General features: G+C 36.2%; 1 protein-coding gene across 8 annotated transcripts in view; it reads right to left on the reverse strand.

The window, feature by feature from the left end:
- Positions 1-19,603, reverse strand: part of plce1 (phospholipase C, epsilon 1) — a 76,841-nt gene that overhangs the window by 32,831 nt on the left and 24,407 nt on the right. For 7 of the 8 annotated variants that reach the window (XR_014535960.1, XR_014535961.1, XM_083555671.1 and 4 more), the window contains one exon: positions 5,907-6,117. Coding sequence is in view for 6 of the 8 variants with exons in the window: in XM_083555671.1 (XP_083411797.1) it covers positions 5,907-6,117 (211 nt within the window). In the remaining 2 variants the exon portion in view is untranslated. Of the gene's footprint in view, positions 1-2,659; positions 3,297-5,906; positions 6,118-19,603 lie in introns of those variants that run through there. The other variant, XM_083555674.1, reaches the window with a different exon arrangement.

Here is a 19,603-nt window from a genome sequence, read left to right on the forward strand (position 1 = left end):
TTGTATGAATGAGATAAATGTAAGTCGTTCTGGATAAAGGCGAATACCATAAATGTTGACAGTTAGAGAAGTCTATCCCACAACTAAACAAAATGTATATGCCACATACTAAATTATATGCCTATAGCTAAAATATACTTCTCCCATAATGTTTGATAATATAAGAAAGATAAAGTATTATGAGACATGCCTCACTAAAGATTCTGTCTACATCTTCCAGTGTTCACCGGTGAACTCTCCTCTTCCGTTTTTTTTTATGCGGTTTCCCACAGAAGATTGCAATGGCCACAATGAACTTGTAGCTTCTAGGCACAGGCAACAAGATTTTAAATCTGATTTAAAATCTCCTGGTACTTCATGGAATTTATGATGCCCTGTAATATAACATGAGAATCTGGAACAAAAACTTAACATTACAGATCCTTATTTAGCACACTTAACATTGCTGATGAGGATCTTTGCTGCATGGTCTTCTAGCTACACAAACTCCACCTTGAGTGTTTGTTGTCAAACTGATCTATTATCTCTAACACCTGTCCAAAGTTCCAGCTACATAAAGTAAACTCAGAGCACACATTTGCGTTTAGAGGGCAGAAGAAAAGGCTTTCTTTACATCCACTCAAAAATATTTTCTTGCTCTGCAACCTCTGCAAGTTTTTACCATGTTGCCACTATAGCCATCTAATAACTATTACGCTTATTAACTACTTTAACCTTAAAAAAAATATATAATAATAATTCAGGTTTTTTTTCCATTGGTATGAATTGTATCAGTGTAAAAGGACCATCTCTGACCAGATATTATCACACCAAAAAAAGCTAAACTGATATTCACAGGAGTACAATTAAGCACTAGCTACACTAGAAGATGGATTGTTACTTAAACAGCCAGTGTCTACGGTTCTGTCTTAGTGAATTACTAGGGTTTTGAATTTGCTATGTCAGAGTCAATGAGAATGGTCCACCACTCCAATCTCATCTGGTCTGTAGAGGTCATGTTATGATCCTGTTCTAATGATTGACGGAGACAGACTGTGCATTGCAACATGCGGGGTAGCATCAAGAACCGTGGCAAAGTTTGTTTACCTGACGAATTGGCCAAAGAGTACAGCTATAAAAAATGTATTTAGTACATTTCTAGTGTAATTCAGTTAGGTATGTACAGCATAAAGTGCCCAGAGGAACAACGTTTTGAACAGTTGTTTTTTTCCTTTCCTGGCTGTATGATGTGTAACCAGCTGATTAGTTTTTCATAAATATTTAAAGCAAAACCATTATTCTACTGATGTATAAAGCCTTGAGAGTGCTAATGAGATTTCTCCTTCATTATTATTCTTTAAATAATCCCTATCAACAGCCAGCAATGCAAACAGAGAACCTACTAATGTTACTTCCATCTGTGTTATGACAGATTTTATGTTTAAATCCACATGTCAATCTTGTGTATTTTCTTCAGGAGATGTAATAAACCTTCATGTGGTTGTTTTAAATACATTTATATTGATCCTTCAGGGTCTTCGATTTCACCATGGGGGTTAATAGATTCAGAGGCGTGCAGCACTGCTCTAATTATTTGACAGATCATTTATTTCACTCTTTCAATGATGTCCAATCGGTGTAAAAAAAAAATATATATTTTATGCAATCTGCTAACTCTGAATATAAACTGCTTCACCTGCCATATTATCAACAGCCTTTTGCTTGAACAGCTGGTGAACCTTTGTTTTCATGAAAACTTTTGCCTCCATTTACACCTTGCAGGTTTTCATGATTGGGTAGCATGTGTCGACATTGAAAACAAAAGAAAAAAAGCATTGGGGTGGACTGTGAATGGAATGCAACTGGATAAGCCAGTGCACCTCTGCACGTCTGTTTTCCATTGTAATCTGACAGGTGTAAATGTACAGTGTGAACATATCGGGCTGGCATTAAAAGAAAAATATTGATTGATCTTATTATTCCTAAAAGCATACACAAAAAAAACTAAATGACCCCCATTCCCTGATGGGTATGTATTAGGCAATTACAGAGGCTCTAATCTTGATAGCTGTTAACAAAAAAAATTGTTTTGTTGTTGAAACAGATGGCATGCACATCAGTGGATGAAACACTTATTCAAAGCAGACAATAAAAAGCAGCCCAATAGGGACATTTATATTAAGAAAGAAACAGCAATCGTTAGTCAATAATGTCTATTGCTAATGAATTCTCTCCCCATTGTAGCAAGAAGTAATAAATCTCCCAACCTCATGGTACAGCTCTGTCTTTCTCTCATCACACACAGAGTATATATATATATATATATATATATATATAATATGTTTGTGTGTGTGTGTGTGTGTATATACACATATACATATCTAGAGTGAATATACACAAGTATATATAATGTATATTCATCTTCACAATAACATATACCACACATCTCAAATAGAGTATAATTCTATTATAAAATGCAATAAATCAGCAGCAATGAACCACACCGAAAGCAATACAAAACTAATTGTAAATAAAGAGCCTATTTATCTTAATGCAAGCAGAACGAGAAATGAAAATCTACACACTCTGATCAGGTGGGGGAACAACGAAAAACATCTAAACCACCAAACCCATGTGACACTTAATTTTTCTCTAGTAGGTTAAAGTCAAGTGCCCTTACTCATCAGCCTGTAGTCCATGGTGTGCGAGTGTGAGTGCTTCATGGTGACGGCTGCTGTGGCTCCAGCTCCTTTCTTGAAGCTGCACCGGCGAGAGTCACTTAACCACATTTAAACTACAGCTGCTCAACGCCTCACTGCCAGCGAATTGACGTGCTGCACTGCTCTTACACACTACATACACAGGCTTGATACTCCAAAACCCCCTCCCTGTTCGGCTCTATCTCTCTTCAGTCGTGTACACGTTCATACCGCACTTTTCCTGCTCGTCTTCTAGATTAAAGCAACAGGGACAGAGCAAAGAAGGGAGGAAGAAACCAAGATCCAAACAGACTCCCAGCGCAAGAGCTGATGGACATACTATAAGCTCTACATGGACAGGAATGACATCCAAACAACAGGTGGACCCTGATACATGTGTTTAAAACGCTCTGACTTTTGATAGACATTATCCAGACTGGTTCCAGAGGCTCATGTAAAACAGTATTCAAGTGCCAGTACTCGAAATATCTTCATTTTGGTCCAAATCCAGGTTTAAACATTTAACAGAGTTGAATGTTTATCATGATCTGTTATGATTACAAAGGGAGGCACCAAATGTATTTCTAAAAGTGATATAATTATAATAGAAATTGATTTCCTATATATTGGATTGATGTATATGTATACAATTGTTTTATGGGGGTTAAATATTTTTATATACATAAAAAAAACATTTCATCAATGGACAAGCCAGACGTGTTTCACATCTGACACACAATTTTGGCATGAGCAGTAGCAAAGGGCCTCACATTCAGAACATAGTAATAGAAAGACAAATTCCTATGACTTGACCTGACCTTTGCTATTCCTGTCCACTTAATGATGTATTGTCACTCGTGCACACACCAGGAGACACAACCAAACAATGTAGACAATTAAAAGGGAAATGTCCAATTGAAACATGAATTATGGACATAGATCAGAATGTGTCCTGTGAAGAGCACCAGCTTCATATTACAATTACTGTTGAGACTATATAGTATATTATATATAAGGGATGTAATTTAATACAAATAGATTATTTGGCTTAAACAAATAATGAGTCATATTTCTTTTCTTTTTTTTAAAAAGCTTGCTAGAATGTTTTTGGGGCCTGGGATCCTGCAGGATGCAAAAAATAGTAACTGAAAATGTTTGTTTTTAACTTCAATGGACAAAGACCAGTCCTTAGCAACTGCATGTTAAGGGCAACACGGGTGAAATAAGCATACTAGTTTGTGTAGATTTTGTAAAATAGAATGCACCAATTAATTTGTTCGAAAATATTATTAGAGAATACATTAAAAAAAAATAATAACCTTAGTGAAAATGGATAAATGTCAGGTGATTAAGAGTTCAAATATTGACAATACCATAGCCATCAGTGGCCAGGAGCCAAATCAACAGAATTAATCTCTCTCTGTTCTGTCAATCACAGTGACACTAGCCAACTGTGGGCATGTGTAAAATCAGGTATGCAAAAGAAGGCAGACCGCATATTCTTTCAAGCATAGGATGCTAGCTTTGATGCATAATGTAGTTGGCTAGCTTCATGTAGTAAGAGTATACTTTAAACAATGAGCATTTTCAAGAACTGTTCCACTATTGCATGTCGGGTGTGTTCTGGCAGCACACAATAAATAAATCTCACTTAATAAATCCAACAGACAATGACAGAGACGAAATATGTGAAGCAAGTAAGACACCCAATTCACATTCACGGCTCATTCTTTTGCAAAAGCCATAAAAGGTAATAAATAAATAAATAAATAAATAAATAAATAAATAAATAAATAAATAAATAAATAAATAAATAAAGGAGCAACGTCCATTAAATAAGCCCATGTTTTGGCTGTGGAGTAAAGCATTTCCCGCAGCACGAAAGTGAAAGAATGCTCTGTAATTAATATTTGGAAGACGGGGATAGCACTGTGAGTGACTCAGCCGGTCAGCTCAGAACTGGAGACGCCACGTCATTTGGCCTGATGCCAGACGACTGGCTGCTATGCTGCCCAAAGGATTGATTTACAGAGCTCAAAGCTCAGCCTGCTAGGGCACATGGCACCCGGGGACACCTGAAGGTTACATCATGCAGGAATCTTATTAAAGCAAGACAATCGAGAGAAAAGCATGTGTTGTGCTGCTCTTCATTTCAGGTTCCAAACAGAGTGACAGCATGCATGTGTATATAGCAAGGACAGGAAAGCTAAGAAATGCCTACCCCTCCTCCCAGACACACAATTCCCCAAAACACAGTGTGATGTCATCATGTGAGATTTACACAAGGTTTTTCTTGGGTTTTTTTTGTTTGTTTGTTTTTTTTTTTACAGTTTTTACTATGCTATCATTAGGATAAAAAAATTTTTTAGACACTGACTAATTTAAAATCTCTTGAAGCAGTCACTTGCTTTTGTTCAACAGTAGTTTTCTGCATTCTCTCATCAAGTCATTGTGATTTTGCATTCCACAGGACAATCCTAGCAACATCTTGGTTAAACTTAACAGTGTGTGTGAGAACATGTTTTCCATATTACAATACATGATGCACGCTACAATACAATACAATAGAAAAATTACTACTATGTCATCATTCAGTGCATTCCGAAATCATGCATTTGAAATAGGGCAGAATAAACAGAAACATAATTCAGTAAGAATTCAGTGAAATTTGAACTAAAAATCTCTTTGTTTTTAAGCTAACTCTAGTTGTAATAAAACTATATTTAGCTAAGCTTAAATCTCAACTAAAGATTTTTTTTATACTATGTGCATCAAAAAATATTAGCCCATGACCTAGTAACTTTGGTTTCAATGGAGATATTTCCATGTCTGTAGCAACAAAATTGATGACAACTTTTTAATGAATGGAAATAGAACATTAGCATTCTCACATTAAAGTTTTAATTTTTATTTATTTTTTGTCTTGTTCTATCGTTACCCATCGGTCAGTCCCCTACGATTTAAATGCCGTCAACTTCACCCATGAGCACACAGATACCAATGATCAGGCAGTCGATGTTAAAAAATCAAAATAAAATAAATCATGGGCATCTAGTGTTACTGTAATTGAAAGTGGGAAATATGATTTAAAAAACAAATTTTGCCCTCTTCAACTCCTGACCACAAATAACTGGGAAATCTATGGGATTTAAACTTGTAATCTCTCAAAAACTGTTCAGTCTCTTGACCTACAATGGATGCAGACAGGTTTGAGTTTGTGTTCCATACCTTTGAACATGGGTGTGCTGCTGCTGATGGCAGCCGTGGCTTCCAGCAGGGCTCCGCTCAGGTGGGCTGCTAAGCTAGTCCGACAGTAGCAGGCACGATATTCAATGTGCTGCACAGCGACTGGCAGACATTCTACTGCCCGAGCCAGCAGCTTCCTGGAGGGGTGCAGGAGGTAAACCTCAGGGTTCAAAGCAGGAAAAGCATGCTGGAGCTGTAAGAAAACGGAGAAAATTGATTAGTAAACCCATAAACAATGTGCCAGAATAGTCTTCTGAGGGAAACATTTTCATGTTGCACTGAATGCACTTTCACTGCTAACTTCCTGCAGCTTGCAGGTCATGTCAATAATTCATATTTTAATGTGCATATCAGGCCCAGCTGGCATGTAATGATAATCTGTGATGTACTAGGATGTTTCAACAGTGGTGTTGTGGATACATTATTACTACCCCAAGTGTGTTTCTAGGGATAGCTGCCTAGTTGGAGAGTTTTCTTTTTTTTTTTTGCCAGAATAAGCACATTCCTAAGACATCATCACAGAGTTGTCTAGCTTAGAGTTAGTTGAAAGTTAGAAAATGGCAACAACAACTGATACAATACTTTATTGTAGGCAAATAACCATATGTTCACTGTCTGAACTTAACCATCTGTTTAGTTCTTATAGATGTCTAATAGTCATTTGGCTGTTTGTAAATGAAATTAATGTCAACCAAACCATTCAAATATAGCTATATTACAGCTGGTCAAGAGACAGTTATAAGCAACAAGTAAACAATGCAAACAGCTACAGCTTTCTAAAGGTTGTGAGGTATAATGGACTCTGTAGAAAGTACCACATATGATGCCTTGCCTGGCTCATTTCCCAAAAAATTGCAACAGAGACCATTAAAAGCATACCACTCGATTTCTTAGTGAAATAAATGTTGATAAAGCATCAAGAAATGCTAAAAAAATTACCTACAGTAAATAAATGGATAAAACATGCAATAAACTGCTCCTGATATTGGAGGAGATCCAGTTAGGATGCTTCCTGTCTACTGCTACAGCTCAAACATCTGCATTCATTATATTTCCTACCAAAGTCAAACCACTTCTGCAGGTCAGTTTCAGGAAGAGTAATTACGCTATGCAGGTGGCATGCTCTTTAAAAGCACTTTGAACTGGGAAAATCAATTTTAGCATTGCTGCATTTTATATACATGGAACACTTTCATTTTCACCATTTCTGATTAATCAGCACAATTATAACATTTATAAAAAGGGATTTAAAAAAAGCTGTATATTATTCATTTATTTTTGTAATACCTTCTAGGAAACAGATTCAATTCTTATTAATTTCCTTATTGAAGCCCATGAAAGTAACAAACTCATCAAGACCGAGTACTCAATGTATTAATTGTGCACAAACATTAGCCAAGATAATAGACCTCTTGAGGCGTTATTTCTTTTAGAAGTAATCTTGGCCTATGAACACCTTTAATGAGTGTGAAGCTGCACATCAAGGGCACAAACAAAACTCATCAGAGATTTCAGCAACATGGTAATGCAAACCATCAAGAGTTTTTGAGGTCTAACTACAGCTGAAAGCCTGGCCATGTCTTTCAGACAAAGCATCGTTTTTGTCTGTGTGTCATGCAAGGGCGGCTGGAATCAAGGAGCAACCCAGGATGAAAGATTCTTATTAGTACTTAGCAAGTCAATTGCATAGTACTCAATCTTTCTCATTTAAAAAAAGGTGGCAGATACAAAATTAGCCAAGGTCACATCTACAATAAAAAAATAAATGTTTGGAAAAATTGCTGTATAAACATATTGATGTTGTTGATTGTTTTATTAATCAGGGCTTAAAATAACACATTTCGTGGTCCTCCCCTTACTTCTATAAAGAAACAAATAACCTCAGGTCACAAAAATATATATATATTTTTAAATAAAGCAGATTAAAATTTTAATAACTGTAAAAGAACATTCAGAAACCAGGTTGGAAAAAATATTAGAACAATTCAGTTTAAGAGGTTCGACAAATTGAGTTGATATTTGTCTACAAGCCGAAATCATTACCATTATACAGTTGCTGTGTAGTGTTTGTAGTGATACGCGGTGCTTGGATTTAACCAAACATGGCCCTGCACATGATGACAAACGTCTCCATCTAGACCTCTTCAGTCCAAATAATATTTTTCTAGAATGTAATTTTGCAAACTTAAAACATGCTGCCATATTCTTTCTAGGGAAAAGGGCCAGTTTCCTAAGTACCATTCCATAAAAGCCTTACTTGTTTAACTATTTTTCTGATGTGCTCTCATAAACAAACATTTAATATGCTGACAAAAGGCCTACAAATTATGTAGGTACTGGGTTTAAAGACTATCTATTTGTAAACAGTCCTTCTTAATTAAAAAAATTATGCATTTTAAATTGTTTGGAGATGGCCTTATAACCATAACTCAATTCAATTCATTTTTATTTGTATAGCGCTTTTAACAATGAACATTGTCTCCAAGCAGCTTTACCAGATACATGAACAGCAACACATGCATCCCGGACATCTTGGCTAATGTTCTTAGAATGATGTAGACACTTAAATGAGTTCTTCAGACATATACAATTATGAAGGTTGTCACACTTTTTATTGATTAACTAATAATGCATTTGGCTGCTAATTGCCCTCTTATTGATTGTGAAATGGTATATTTATTTCCCCGCCTGTTTTATAATTAACAAATTGGAAAGTTAATGAACAGAAGAGAAATCCAAAACAAATCAATATTTAGTGTTTTGAATCAAAACAGCATCAATTATTCTTTCTGTTTGTAGGTACACTTGCACAGTTTTTGAAGGAACTCAGCAGGTAGCTCTTTCCAAACATGTTCTGTAAACTGCTTTAAATACCGCTGTCTCTTCATGTAACCCAAAACAGACTTGACATTGAGATCTGTGGCAGCCAAAACTATCATTTCCAGAACTCCTTGTTCTTCTCTATGCTGAATATAGTTCTCAATGACAAATGTATTTTTCGGGTGGTTTTTCTGCTGCAAAATAAATTTAGAGCCAATCAGATGCCTCCCTGATGGATATTGCGGAATGGATAATTATCTGAACGTATTTTTCATCTTCGAGGGCACTACAAATACTGACCTAATCTCCAAGTCCATTTGCAAAAATGTAGCACCAACCTTACAGGAAAACTCTATGCTTCACTGTTGACTGCAGGCACACCTTATTGTACTGCTCTCCAGCTCTTTGGCAAACAAATCGCATTTTGCCACAGCCAGATATTTAATATTTTGACTAATCAGTCCAGACAAACTGCTGCCATTTTTTTTGCACCCCAGTCCCCATGTTTTCAAGCATTTTTGAGTTTCTGGTGGTACTGCTGGACATCTTCCGATGTCAAAGGAAAATAAGCATGATGTGTCTTTTATCCGTGGCATTAGGTTTCCTTAGCCGACCACTGCATCTACGGTCCTCAACATTGAGTTGCTTTGGCTTCTTTAATAAAGCTTGAACACACATCTTAAATCCTCAGTCTGCTTTAAAATCTTTGAGACCTTGTTGACCTTGCATGTCCTGTGCCATGAAACTAGTTGGAGACTCTGGCTGTTCCTTCACCAAGGTTTCAACCTACATATGAAATTTATGACTATTAGCACCTTATGGTATAATTGGTTAATCATAAACCTGACTCTGATCCCTGAATTTGTGCAAAATGTGTACATGGTGTGCAAAAGTAAGAATTGAAAGCGAAAGAGTGGTCAGACCAAATACTGATTTAATTTGGATTTCTTCTGTTTATTTGCTTTCCATGTTGTAAATAGATAAAAATAACCTTTTATTTTTGAAAGCATTACCACTTTACAAAATTTTATTTCACAAATACCTAAAGCTGTACACACAATTCACTTTAATAGGAATACCTTTATATGCATGCAGGTACTGAATCACTCAAAGATGTCATTTAGATAAAAGGCATGAGCTTTAATCATTGATTTCATTTAATCATTGAATCATTTATTGAATCATTCTTTAACCATGGCGTCTTTTTTTTTTATTTTATTTTTTTTATTCCAAACCAAAAAATGTTTTTGATGTATAGCAAAAAAACTAACAAAAAATATTGTCCTTGATCTGAATGTGGATGTATAAGTACAATACTATATTTGTGGTGCAAAGAAATTTTGAGCTGTAATTTGTATTTGGACCAATCCACTTTCTTGAAACTTAGTCAGATTGATCGAAGTCTTGAGTCAAAATGTTGCCTTAAAATCTAATAAACCAAAAGTGTCTGTTCAGAATATCCAGCTCTGCACTGCATACGTTCTTTCCTTTTATTTAGACTTGTTTTAATGGGATGGGTTTCCTGTTGAGTTCACCATAAAAGCTTGACATCTCCTTGTCAGATTTTAAAATGCTCTACAGGGACCCTAAACACCCTGTGTGCATGTTTGCCCAATGTATTTTGCCCTGCCCCTGCCCACTGCTTTGCTTATAAGATGAAAGTCTGCTGGTTAGGTTTTGCAAATGACTGCATACAGCTCTACTCGGTTTGCTGAACGCAAGCCCTTGGTGCCAAATGAGCTCTGGCCAAAATCCTGTAGAGACAGAGTAGAGCCAGACTAATAAACAGACAGTAACATCACTAAACACTGTGTACAAATGCTAAAGCCAAGCACTGGGGAGGATCATACAGACAGGAACACAGAACAGGTACAGTGTGCTTAACTCACCATGATTCTTAAAGGTTACATCAATTTAAAGGTAATCAACCATGTTCTGATCAGATAAAACCTGAGGCATTAGCCAGGGCAATTAGAAAAGTGCTGCAGTGGAAGAATTAAACTCTAGTAACACTAATCCCACCTGGTTCACTTCTTTAGCCACTTTGTTATGTAAATAATTTAAATATTTCAATTAAATTTAATGGAATTTTTTTGTTTAAAAAAGTAAACTTTTCGGGAATGCTTTTTTAATAACACTATTAGTAAAATAGACAATCAACAACCCTTTGAAATCTGTGCCATGATTGAAAGGTCCTCACAAATCTTGGTCAGTAAATTAAACAAATGCACTCCTGAGACCTTCCGTGCCACCATTTGCTCATTTACTTTTGCTGAAGTAAACTTGTTGGGGGAAGCTAAGAATAGGCAAATTCTCTTATATAGTCTTCTTGTACAAAGGGAAAAAAGATATTGATCAAAATATTGAATGCAAAATCAAAACACGTTTGACTGTACAAATTTGTCCAAAATATTGAATGCAATTATGCTAATTATTGAATGAATAATGAAATTATTTATCTTATGTTATGGTTATTTACATAAATATAGACAAGTTGTGTGTGTGTGTGTGTGTGTGGGGGGGGGGGGTATTTATCTAATTGCTGATTTCTAAAACAATAATTTAATATTAAGACAATTAAAAGCTTAATATTTTGCCATTTAGGACTTTTATGGTCTAGAAGTGTGGGGTCAGTGATGCAACTCTGTATAAACCCTACTAAAAACTGCCAACTTTAATGGCAGTTTCTATGCAAATCCTTAACCAAAATAAATGCAGCAACAGAGGGCCTTTTTAGCATCCTGCATGCATTGCTATCAATCATGAGTGTGGGTGGTAGCCTTTCAGTGAAATAAATGCCCCCGGCAGTGGCAGGGTCAGTGTTACAGGTCTTACAGCAGGTATATATAAAAGCCTTGGTTACTGGGCAGAGCTTACATTTTTGGCTGTGGAAATATTTCTAGGAGACAAAGTACACCATCGTAATGACCAAAAATGAATATTTAATACTTAATATCTTATATAATGTATTGTGCATAATGTTAATGTATTTTTTAAATTTTTCAGCAGCACTGTAAAATGTACAGATCCAATTACAATATGATTAAAAAGCATAATGAACCCTTTAACACATGGGTATTAGAACCATAAATCATTATTTAGCGATTTTGCTTTCCCCAATGCTGTTGCAATAGCAAATACAATAAAACAGCACTTTTAGTTTAAAAAATAGGTTTGTGTCTCTAAGGGAAACTATAAAGAGTCCATGTAGATATTAAGGTTTTGACTTTCTGGAAAGGTTTTCAAATAAAGCCTTTAAAAAGGCACAAAGGAAAATTAGATCTGTTAACAAATTCAAGATTCTTTGCAAAACCTTCCTGATTTTTATTTTTTATTTTATTTTTTTTTGGTTTGATTCTGGATGTGGCAAATGTATCTGTAGTCTTTTGTTTTTTGTCTTTCAAACATGAGACCAAATAAGTGTTTCTGCAAGTAAACAGGTCATCATGAGGAGGGAAATCAGAATACTATCAATCAGGGGCAAAAGCAAAACATTAGGTGTGCCAAAATCAACTGTTTAGTTTAATGTTAACATTATTAAATAGCTCGATCACACGAGTAAGCTTAACTGTGTCAAACAATCTGACAGGCCATAGAAGACCACAGGGAGAATAACTAAAAAATGCTTTCGATCTTGAAGAATGTTGAACAAAAAAAGTAATCAAGACCAAAGCAAGCAGGAACTGGGAATGGGTGCATTGCAGGGTGGCCAAACACTACTAGGACAGATGTGTAGTGCCCATCCAAAAAAAATACTAAGCTGCTGCACTAGGGCAGATACCCACCGCCCATATTGAGGCAAATAACCAGCCCCCCCCCCATGGCATGGCAGATCTCCAGAGCCTGTACCAAGGCAGACCACCATCCCCTGCAGTAGATCTGACTCCCAGCACCCACACTGTGGCAACCTCAGCTCTCAAACCAGGCCAGACCTTTAGTGCCTCTGCGCCCACAACAGGGACACCCAAACATCCATACTATGGGAAACTGCGCACACAAAAGCAGATACTGTGTGTCTGAGAGTTTTACAATAAAACAGACTTTCTCTAATCCTTACCCTCATCTCCAACGGTAAAATAGTTACTTCAGGTACCCTAAAGTTATAGTATTACTTTTTGGACTGTAACAGCAACAGTTTCCTAAAAAAAAAAGGAATAAAAGGTAAAAGTTCTAATATCAACAAGTCTCTAATAGTTATTCTTGTAATGTTTCAGCAGAAACAGCAAAAATAAAAATTACTTTCCTAGTTTATTGAATCCATTGTTGATCAAGTCCCAAATACCTAAAGACATCAAACCAATACATGAATAAGAAGTGACCTGCATCAAGACTGAACCCTGAACAACCTACATTAAAGGGTAAAAACAAACAAAAAAAAGGGCTTTGTACAGTTGTCGGTTTCTCGGCACAGTTATAACGATTATTTCTCAGCGGGGACTAAAGACTACAGACAATTTACAGGAATGAATGAATCACTCCTTTAGAATAAGCCTGAGCACATACTGTTTAGTAAAAGACACATTCACTATCACAGACAGGTTTTCCAAAGGTTTTAAATATACTGAAGGAAACGTGAGTAACAGTGCACCAAAATCAAAATTACATTACTTTCATTTTTCTCCCCCAAAAAAAAGATCTTTTCAAGCTAAGGTGAAGAATTAGAAAAAAACACATTACATTATTTGACCTTTCTAATAGTCTGTTATGAAAAACTATACTGAAAAGGCACTACTTTTTATTTGTTCACTAAATCACTATAATGATTATTTGCTTTTTTGTTTTACGTAAACCACCGTAATGAACAGAAGTTCAGCGTTATCAAGGGTGCGCTTTACTTAGCGTCATTGTGTGTGTGTGTGTGTGTGTGTGTGTGTTTGAGAGAGAGGGGAATGGACACTGGGCAGTTGAGTAAAGTGATCCAGTGAAGTAAATAAACAAACATATGCACATACAAATGCACACAAATATACACACAAACAAGATGATAAATGCATCCTCCATGACGCTACTTTCACAAACTATTTAATTACCTTATTGCCCTGAAATCTAGCAACTGATTGATGCCACGGTATTTCAAATAACCCATAAGCCCTACTTTTAAAATAATTACGGGTTAGCATAGAACAAATTGGCTATAAAAGAAGCCACATCCTTATTCAACAGACTGATTGGACACCAAAAGCAAAGTTTGCATAACAATTTGCTGAAATTTGCATTTTAATTAAAGTTCCTTCTTAGAGATCCCATCAGCGCCTCCCTCCCAGCGTCAACCGATGAGAGTGTGAAAGATCAGAGCAGCACATCTAAAAACAGACCTGGCTCCTGGCACTTGCTTTTATCTCATTCGTTCATTGACAGTAAATGGCATCGCACCTCAGACGTGACTTAGCGCACTAATCCAGCGCTAATGGAGCGCAACCATGTGGATCCTTCCAGCACTCGGGGTCACATGATGCAAACAGCTAGCAGCTGTCAAAAACATGCTCAGATGAAAGGGTGGGATGAGGTGGAAGTGCCACGAGCATGTTTGGCAATAGATTTACAAGACAAATCTGGACCAGAGTTCATTTTATTTCAAAATGATAAATGGCGATGCTTTCAATTCCAGTTAATTGGCATCATATTTTGTATTAATTAACATTATTAATTAACATTAACATTTCCAAAAGCAAGTAATGTTAATGTAGCTACATGTTTTTGAATAAAACCAAATAAGCCAAATAATGTACAATGAACAAATAATAGGCATGATCTGTTTAATGAGAAAAAATAAAATATGTAATGCTGTGAATCTGATATATATATATATATATATGTGTGTGTGTGTGTGTGTGTGTGTGTGTGTGTGTGCGTGTGTGTGTGTGTGTGTGTTTTAATAATTTAAATGTATTTGAATTATGTTTGAAATACAAACTCGATTCCAATAAAGTTGGGACACTGTACAAATAAAAACAGAATGCAATGATGTGGAAGTTTTAAATTTCAATATTTTATTCAGAATACAACATAGATGACATATCAAATGTTTAAACTGAGAAAATTTATCATTTTAAGGGAAAAATAAGTTGATTTTTAATTTCATGGCATCAACACATCTCAAAAAAGTTGGGAAAAGGCCATGTTTACCACTGTGTGGCATCCCCTCTTCTTTTTATAACAGTCTGCAACTGTCTGGGGACTGAGGAGACAAGTTGCTCAAGTTTAGGAATAGAAATGTTGTCCCATTCTTGTCCAATACAGGCTTCTAGTTACTCAACTGTTGTTAGGTCTTCTTTGTCGCATCTTCCTCTTTATGATGCGCCAAATGTTTTCTATGGGTGAAAGATCTGGACTGCAGGCTGGCCATTTCAGTACCCGGATCCAGCCATGATGTTGTAATTGATGCAGTTTGTGGCCTGGCATTGTCAAAGAGACGACGTCTGGATGGGAGCACATGTTGTTCTAGAACTTGGATATACCTTTCAGCATTGATGGTGCCTTTCCAGATGTGTAAGCTGCCCATGCCACACGCACTCATGCAACCCCATACTATCAGAGATGCAGGCTTCTGAACTGAGCACAGATAAAAACTTGGGTTGTCCTTATCCTCTTCAGTCCGGAAGACATGGCGTCCCAGTTTTCCCAAAAGAACTTAAAATTTTGATTCGTCTGACCACAGAACAGTTTTTCACTTTGCCACAGTCCATCTTAAATGAGCCTTGGCGCAGAGAAAACGCCTGCGCTTCTGGATCATGTTTAGATATGGGTTCTTTTTTTACCTATAGAGTTGTAACCGGCCACAGGAATGGCACGGTGGATTGTGTTCACCGACAAGTTTCTGAAAGTATTCCTGAGTCCATGTTGTGATTTCCATTAGAGTAGCATTCCTGTATGTGATGCAGTGCCGTCTAAGGGCCCGAAGATCACAGGCATCCAGTATGGTTTTCCGGCCTTGACCCTTACGCACAGAGATTGTTCCAGAATCTCTGAATCTTTGGATGACATTATGCACTGTAGATGATGATAACTTCAAACTCTTTGCAATTTTTCTCTGAGAAACTCCTTTCTGATATTGCTCCACTATTTTTCGCCACAGCATTTGATGATCCTCTGCCCATCTTTACTTCTGAGAGACACTGCCACTCTGAGAGGCTCTTTTTATACCTAATCATGTTGCCAATTGACCTAATATGTAGCAAATTGGTCCTCCAGCTGTTCCTTATATGTACATTTAACTTTTCCAGCCTCTTATTGCTACCTGTCCCAACTTTTCTGGAATGTGTAGCTGTCATGAAATGCAAAATGAGCCAATATTTGGCAAGACATTTCAAAATGTCTCACTCTCAACATTTGATATGTTATCTATATTCTATTGTGAATAAAATATAAGCAATTGCATTCCTTTTTTATTCACAATTTGAACAGTGTCCCAACTTTTTTGGAATTGGGTTTATATATTCCAATTGATATTAAAAGAAAATATCTTACACACATTTATATAGAGACATAACAATGGAAAAAAACAAAACCCTTATTAGGGTAGTTATACTCTTTGTCCTGTTTTGTCCTGCTGTTGCTAGACTCTGTCAGGCCTGGAAAATATAACCGAAGAAAATCAATCAGAAAATAATTGATTGATTTTCTTCAGTTATCATAACCTTTATATAATTTTTTTAGTCATGTGTAGGGGTGTGCTCAGAAATGTTTTTTTTTAATCCCACTTCAGCCCACCACCCAAAAGATTTTGAATCAATCTCATGTACTGGATGTATTTTTGTGCCTTTTATAGCTAAATAAAATGTTTGTGACTAGTGCTCCATGCAGTTAGTTTAAAGCCCAGCTGACACAGATCGATCCAGAATTGTTTTGAGATCCTACTAAGGTGGAGTGAAACACAACGTTTTGACTTCTTGGATACTGTCAGCCTGAAAAAAACTCCCAGGCGTTGCTATAGCATCCTCCATGCAATTAACATAGTTCATAAATTACAAGGAGCTTGCTAATGATGGACATGAGTTTCTATGCTGTGCAGTTTCTGTTTCAGAATCAACCATTACAGATGAACTACATCATACATGACTGCATTTGTAAATAATATTTAAGTAGATTATTAAATTACATTGCTGTGCAAGTCACAACATATCAAAGAACATAAATACATTTCATTTTTAAACAAAGGTCTTGTTTAAGCAATCATATTGTTAACCTAGGTACAGTATACGTGTTGCTGCATACACCTTACAAACGTGCAGAAAACACTAAAAAACATGAGGCTTCTAATAAATGAGTTCATTGCTATGATCAAAATGGCTCAATCAATGAATTTTGATAATGAACATCACATTTTGGCATGCTACAAGAGTATTTACCAGAAATGGCTTTAGTCATTACTGGCATGGGGCTGGCCCAGATTCAATTTGTATTTGGAGTTTTAAAAATCACACACAGATAATTACCAGGAAATTGAACCAGATTAAATATTTGCCATTAAGTACAATATTCACAGTAAAAACAAGAATGTTCCAGCATTCCAAAGCCGGTTTTTAAGTCACCCACCAACCTAGATGACTTCAGCTATGCAGTAAGCGCTCTGATAAATCTCCAGGAGAATGAGCTCATAGTTAAGGCTATATAAGCAGTTAGCTGCAAAGACATATGATGTAATGACTCAAGTGCAGCTCCAAAATTCTCAAAGTAATCTGATCCTGCATTTTGAATACATTCATTTTTGTTTTCTCTCATTTAACAGTAGTTTTTCTTATATTTCTCATTTGCCTGAATTTAACCAGGCCTCATTTATTTTGGAGTGAAACTGATGAATAAAATTCAATGGCCTGTGTGTTTGAAAGAATTTATTGGCTAAATCTGAAAAAAGGGCAGATTAAATCTAATATGGATCTTTAATGTCCTATTTAAAAACAGCAAGAAGATGAAGGTCAAATAGAGCAACTGAAACGGTCAACAGGATTTTTCAGCCACTGCAATTTCAAAATATTTAAATCATAAAAATAAAAAATAAAAATCATCAGAATAAGGTTCCAGGAAATGCCTCTTAAACAAAGAATTGCAGATGGATTAGCCTATATGTTGCTTAATTTCCCATTTTGTTGATAGATACATCAATAAACTCCTTTATTTCTGCAAAAAATTAAAAAAAGATACATGGGCTGCATTTTAAGGCTGTAATATTGCCCAGATTTTGAGGATGCTGAAGTCGTGCAGCATTCACTGATGCTGCTCAGTGGAAGCTGCAGTAATATTGGCTGTTGCACAGCCACTGCACAAGGACATTCTGTATTCAAGGCCTGCAGTTATTTTCAGCTATTATGCTTAGTAACATACCTACTGTAGTCTGTGTTCTGGAGAACAGAACATGTCTGTACACACAGTCCTTTCAAATGCATAGAGGATAACTAGAGCCTGCAGAATGCAATCCTTACTCTTATAAATCATTACACAGGTCACTGTATAGCTTCCTTCCAATCTAACAAAAGCAACACATGGTCTGTACAGATAACGCTTGAATTTTATACATTGTGTGTTTCCCGACTGGGATCAATAAAGCTATATATCGGTGTCTGTCGGTTTGTCTGTCTAGAAGGCGCAGGATGATGCAATCAACGGTCATTAAATTATCATTTCCATATCAAACTGTGTTACATGAGATTTATCAGTGTGGAAAAAGTAATAAATTAAAGTTTATGTCTTATAGAAAGAGGCACCACAAACTATTAAGAGCTTTACAAAAAGTCACACCAGCTATCTTGAATACATGAATCAGTAGAACATGAAGGAAATTAGTGGAATAACTGACTTTCACTAGTAAATCTACGCTAAAAGGCAAGTTTAAAATTGCCAGCTTGATTAGTTTTGTCATTGGATTTCTGATTGGAAGTTCAAGAGTTGAGACCAAAGCACCCTGGTTTGGAATAAAAAAAAGATGCCACTGCGATCTCTGGGTCAGAGTCAAATACAGCAACTGGTTGTTCTCTGTAAAAATGGTACTTTTGCTTGCCCTTGCAATGCTAAAGACAGTAAGCAATTATCATTATCAGTAAGCCCATGTATGGGGAAAAGGAAGGATAAAGCTTTCCTAAAAGTATGTTCAGCTCAGCTGTGATAGTGCAGTTCGAAAAGGCTTTACTGTGTCAAAGGAAGAATGTGCACAATCAAGGGATACCTTTAGAAATTTCATGTATTCAAAAATCTGACTTAAAAACTACACCACAATGGCTACAAATCAGGTACATCTGTGCAGTTTTTTTCCTTGTAGATTGCACTTTAGTGCAATAAGCAACACTGAATGTGTTGTATGCACCAAACTGCTTTCCAACCCTTTTTATAGTAGACAAATGTTTATTATGTGGAACGTTCACTTCAGTTTTTATTCGCTGGTTTAGTGAATATATAATGCAAACAGCAGTACCGACCATCATATTATTAAAAATAGGCATAGTCACTGTAACCACAACGTGGGTTAATCCAATAAGACAACCTTTAACTCAAACAATCTTAAGAAGTTTGGATTTGAACAGATGTCAGATTGTGTACTGCTGCAGTAGGAATTCTGGCTGAGTATCAATCTGACATTCAGTAAAGCTTTTGCTATGTACTTGAAGGAAAATGTGATATTTGATAACACCACATTAAAGGCACTTTTCTTCCTTGAAATTTTTTTTTACTGAATATCTGCACATTAAATTAAGTGAAAGGCACATACAAGTTTTCAAAAACAGAAGGGCCCATCCAAACACATGCTCTAACACAAAACCTTTACATGGTCAATTCTAAATCCTTCACCTCAATTAGTTTGAACGCCTGGGCTTTTTCAGAACTGACTAAACACTGACAAACAATCTGGACTAAAGGTGAGGCAGCAG

The sequence above is a fragment of the Silurus aristotelis genome, assembly GCF_946808225.1.
Source record: "Silurus aristotelis genome assembly, chromosome: 12".
In the NCBI taxonomy this organism is placed as follows: domain Eukaryota; kingdom Metazoa; phylum Chordata; class Actinopteri; order Siluriformes; family Siluridae; genus Silurus; species Silurus aristotelis.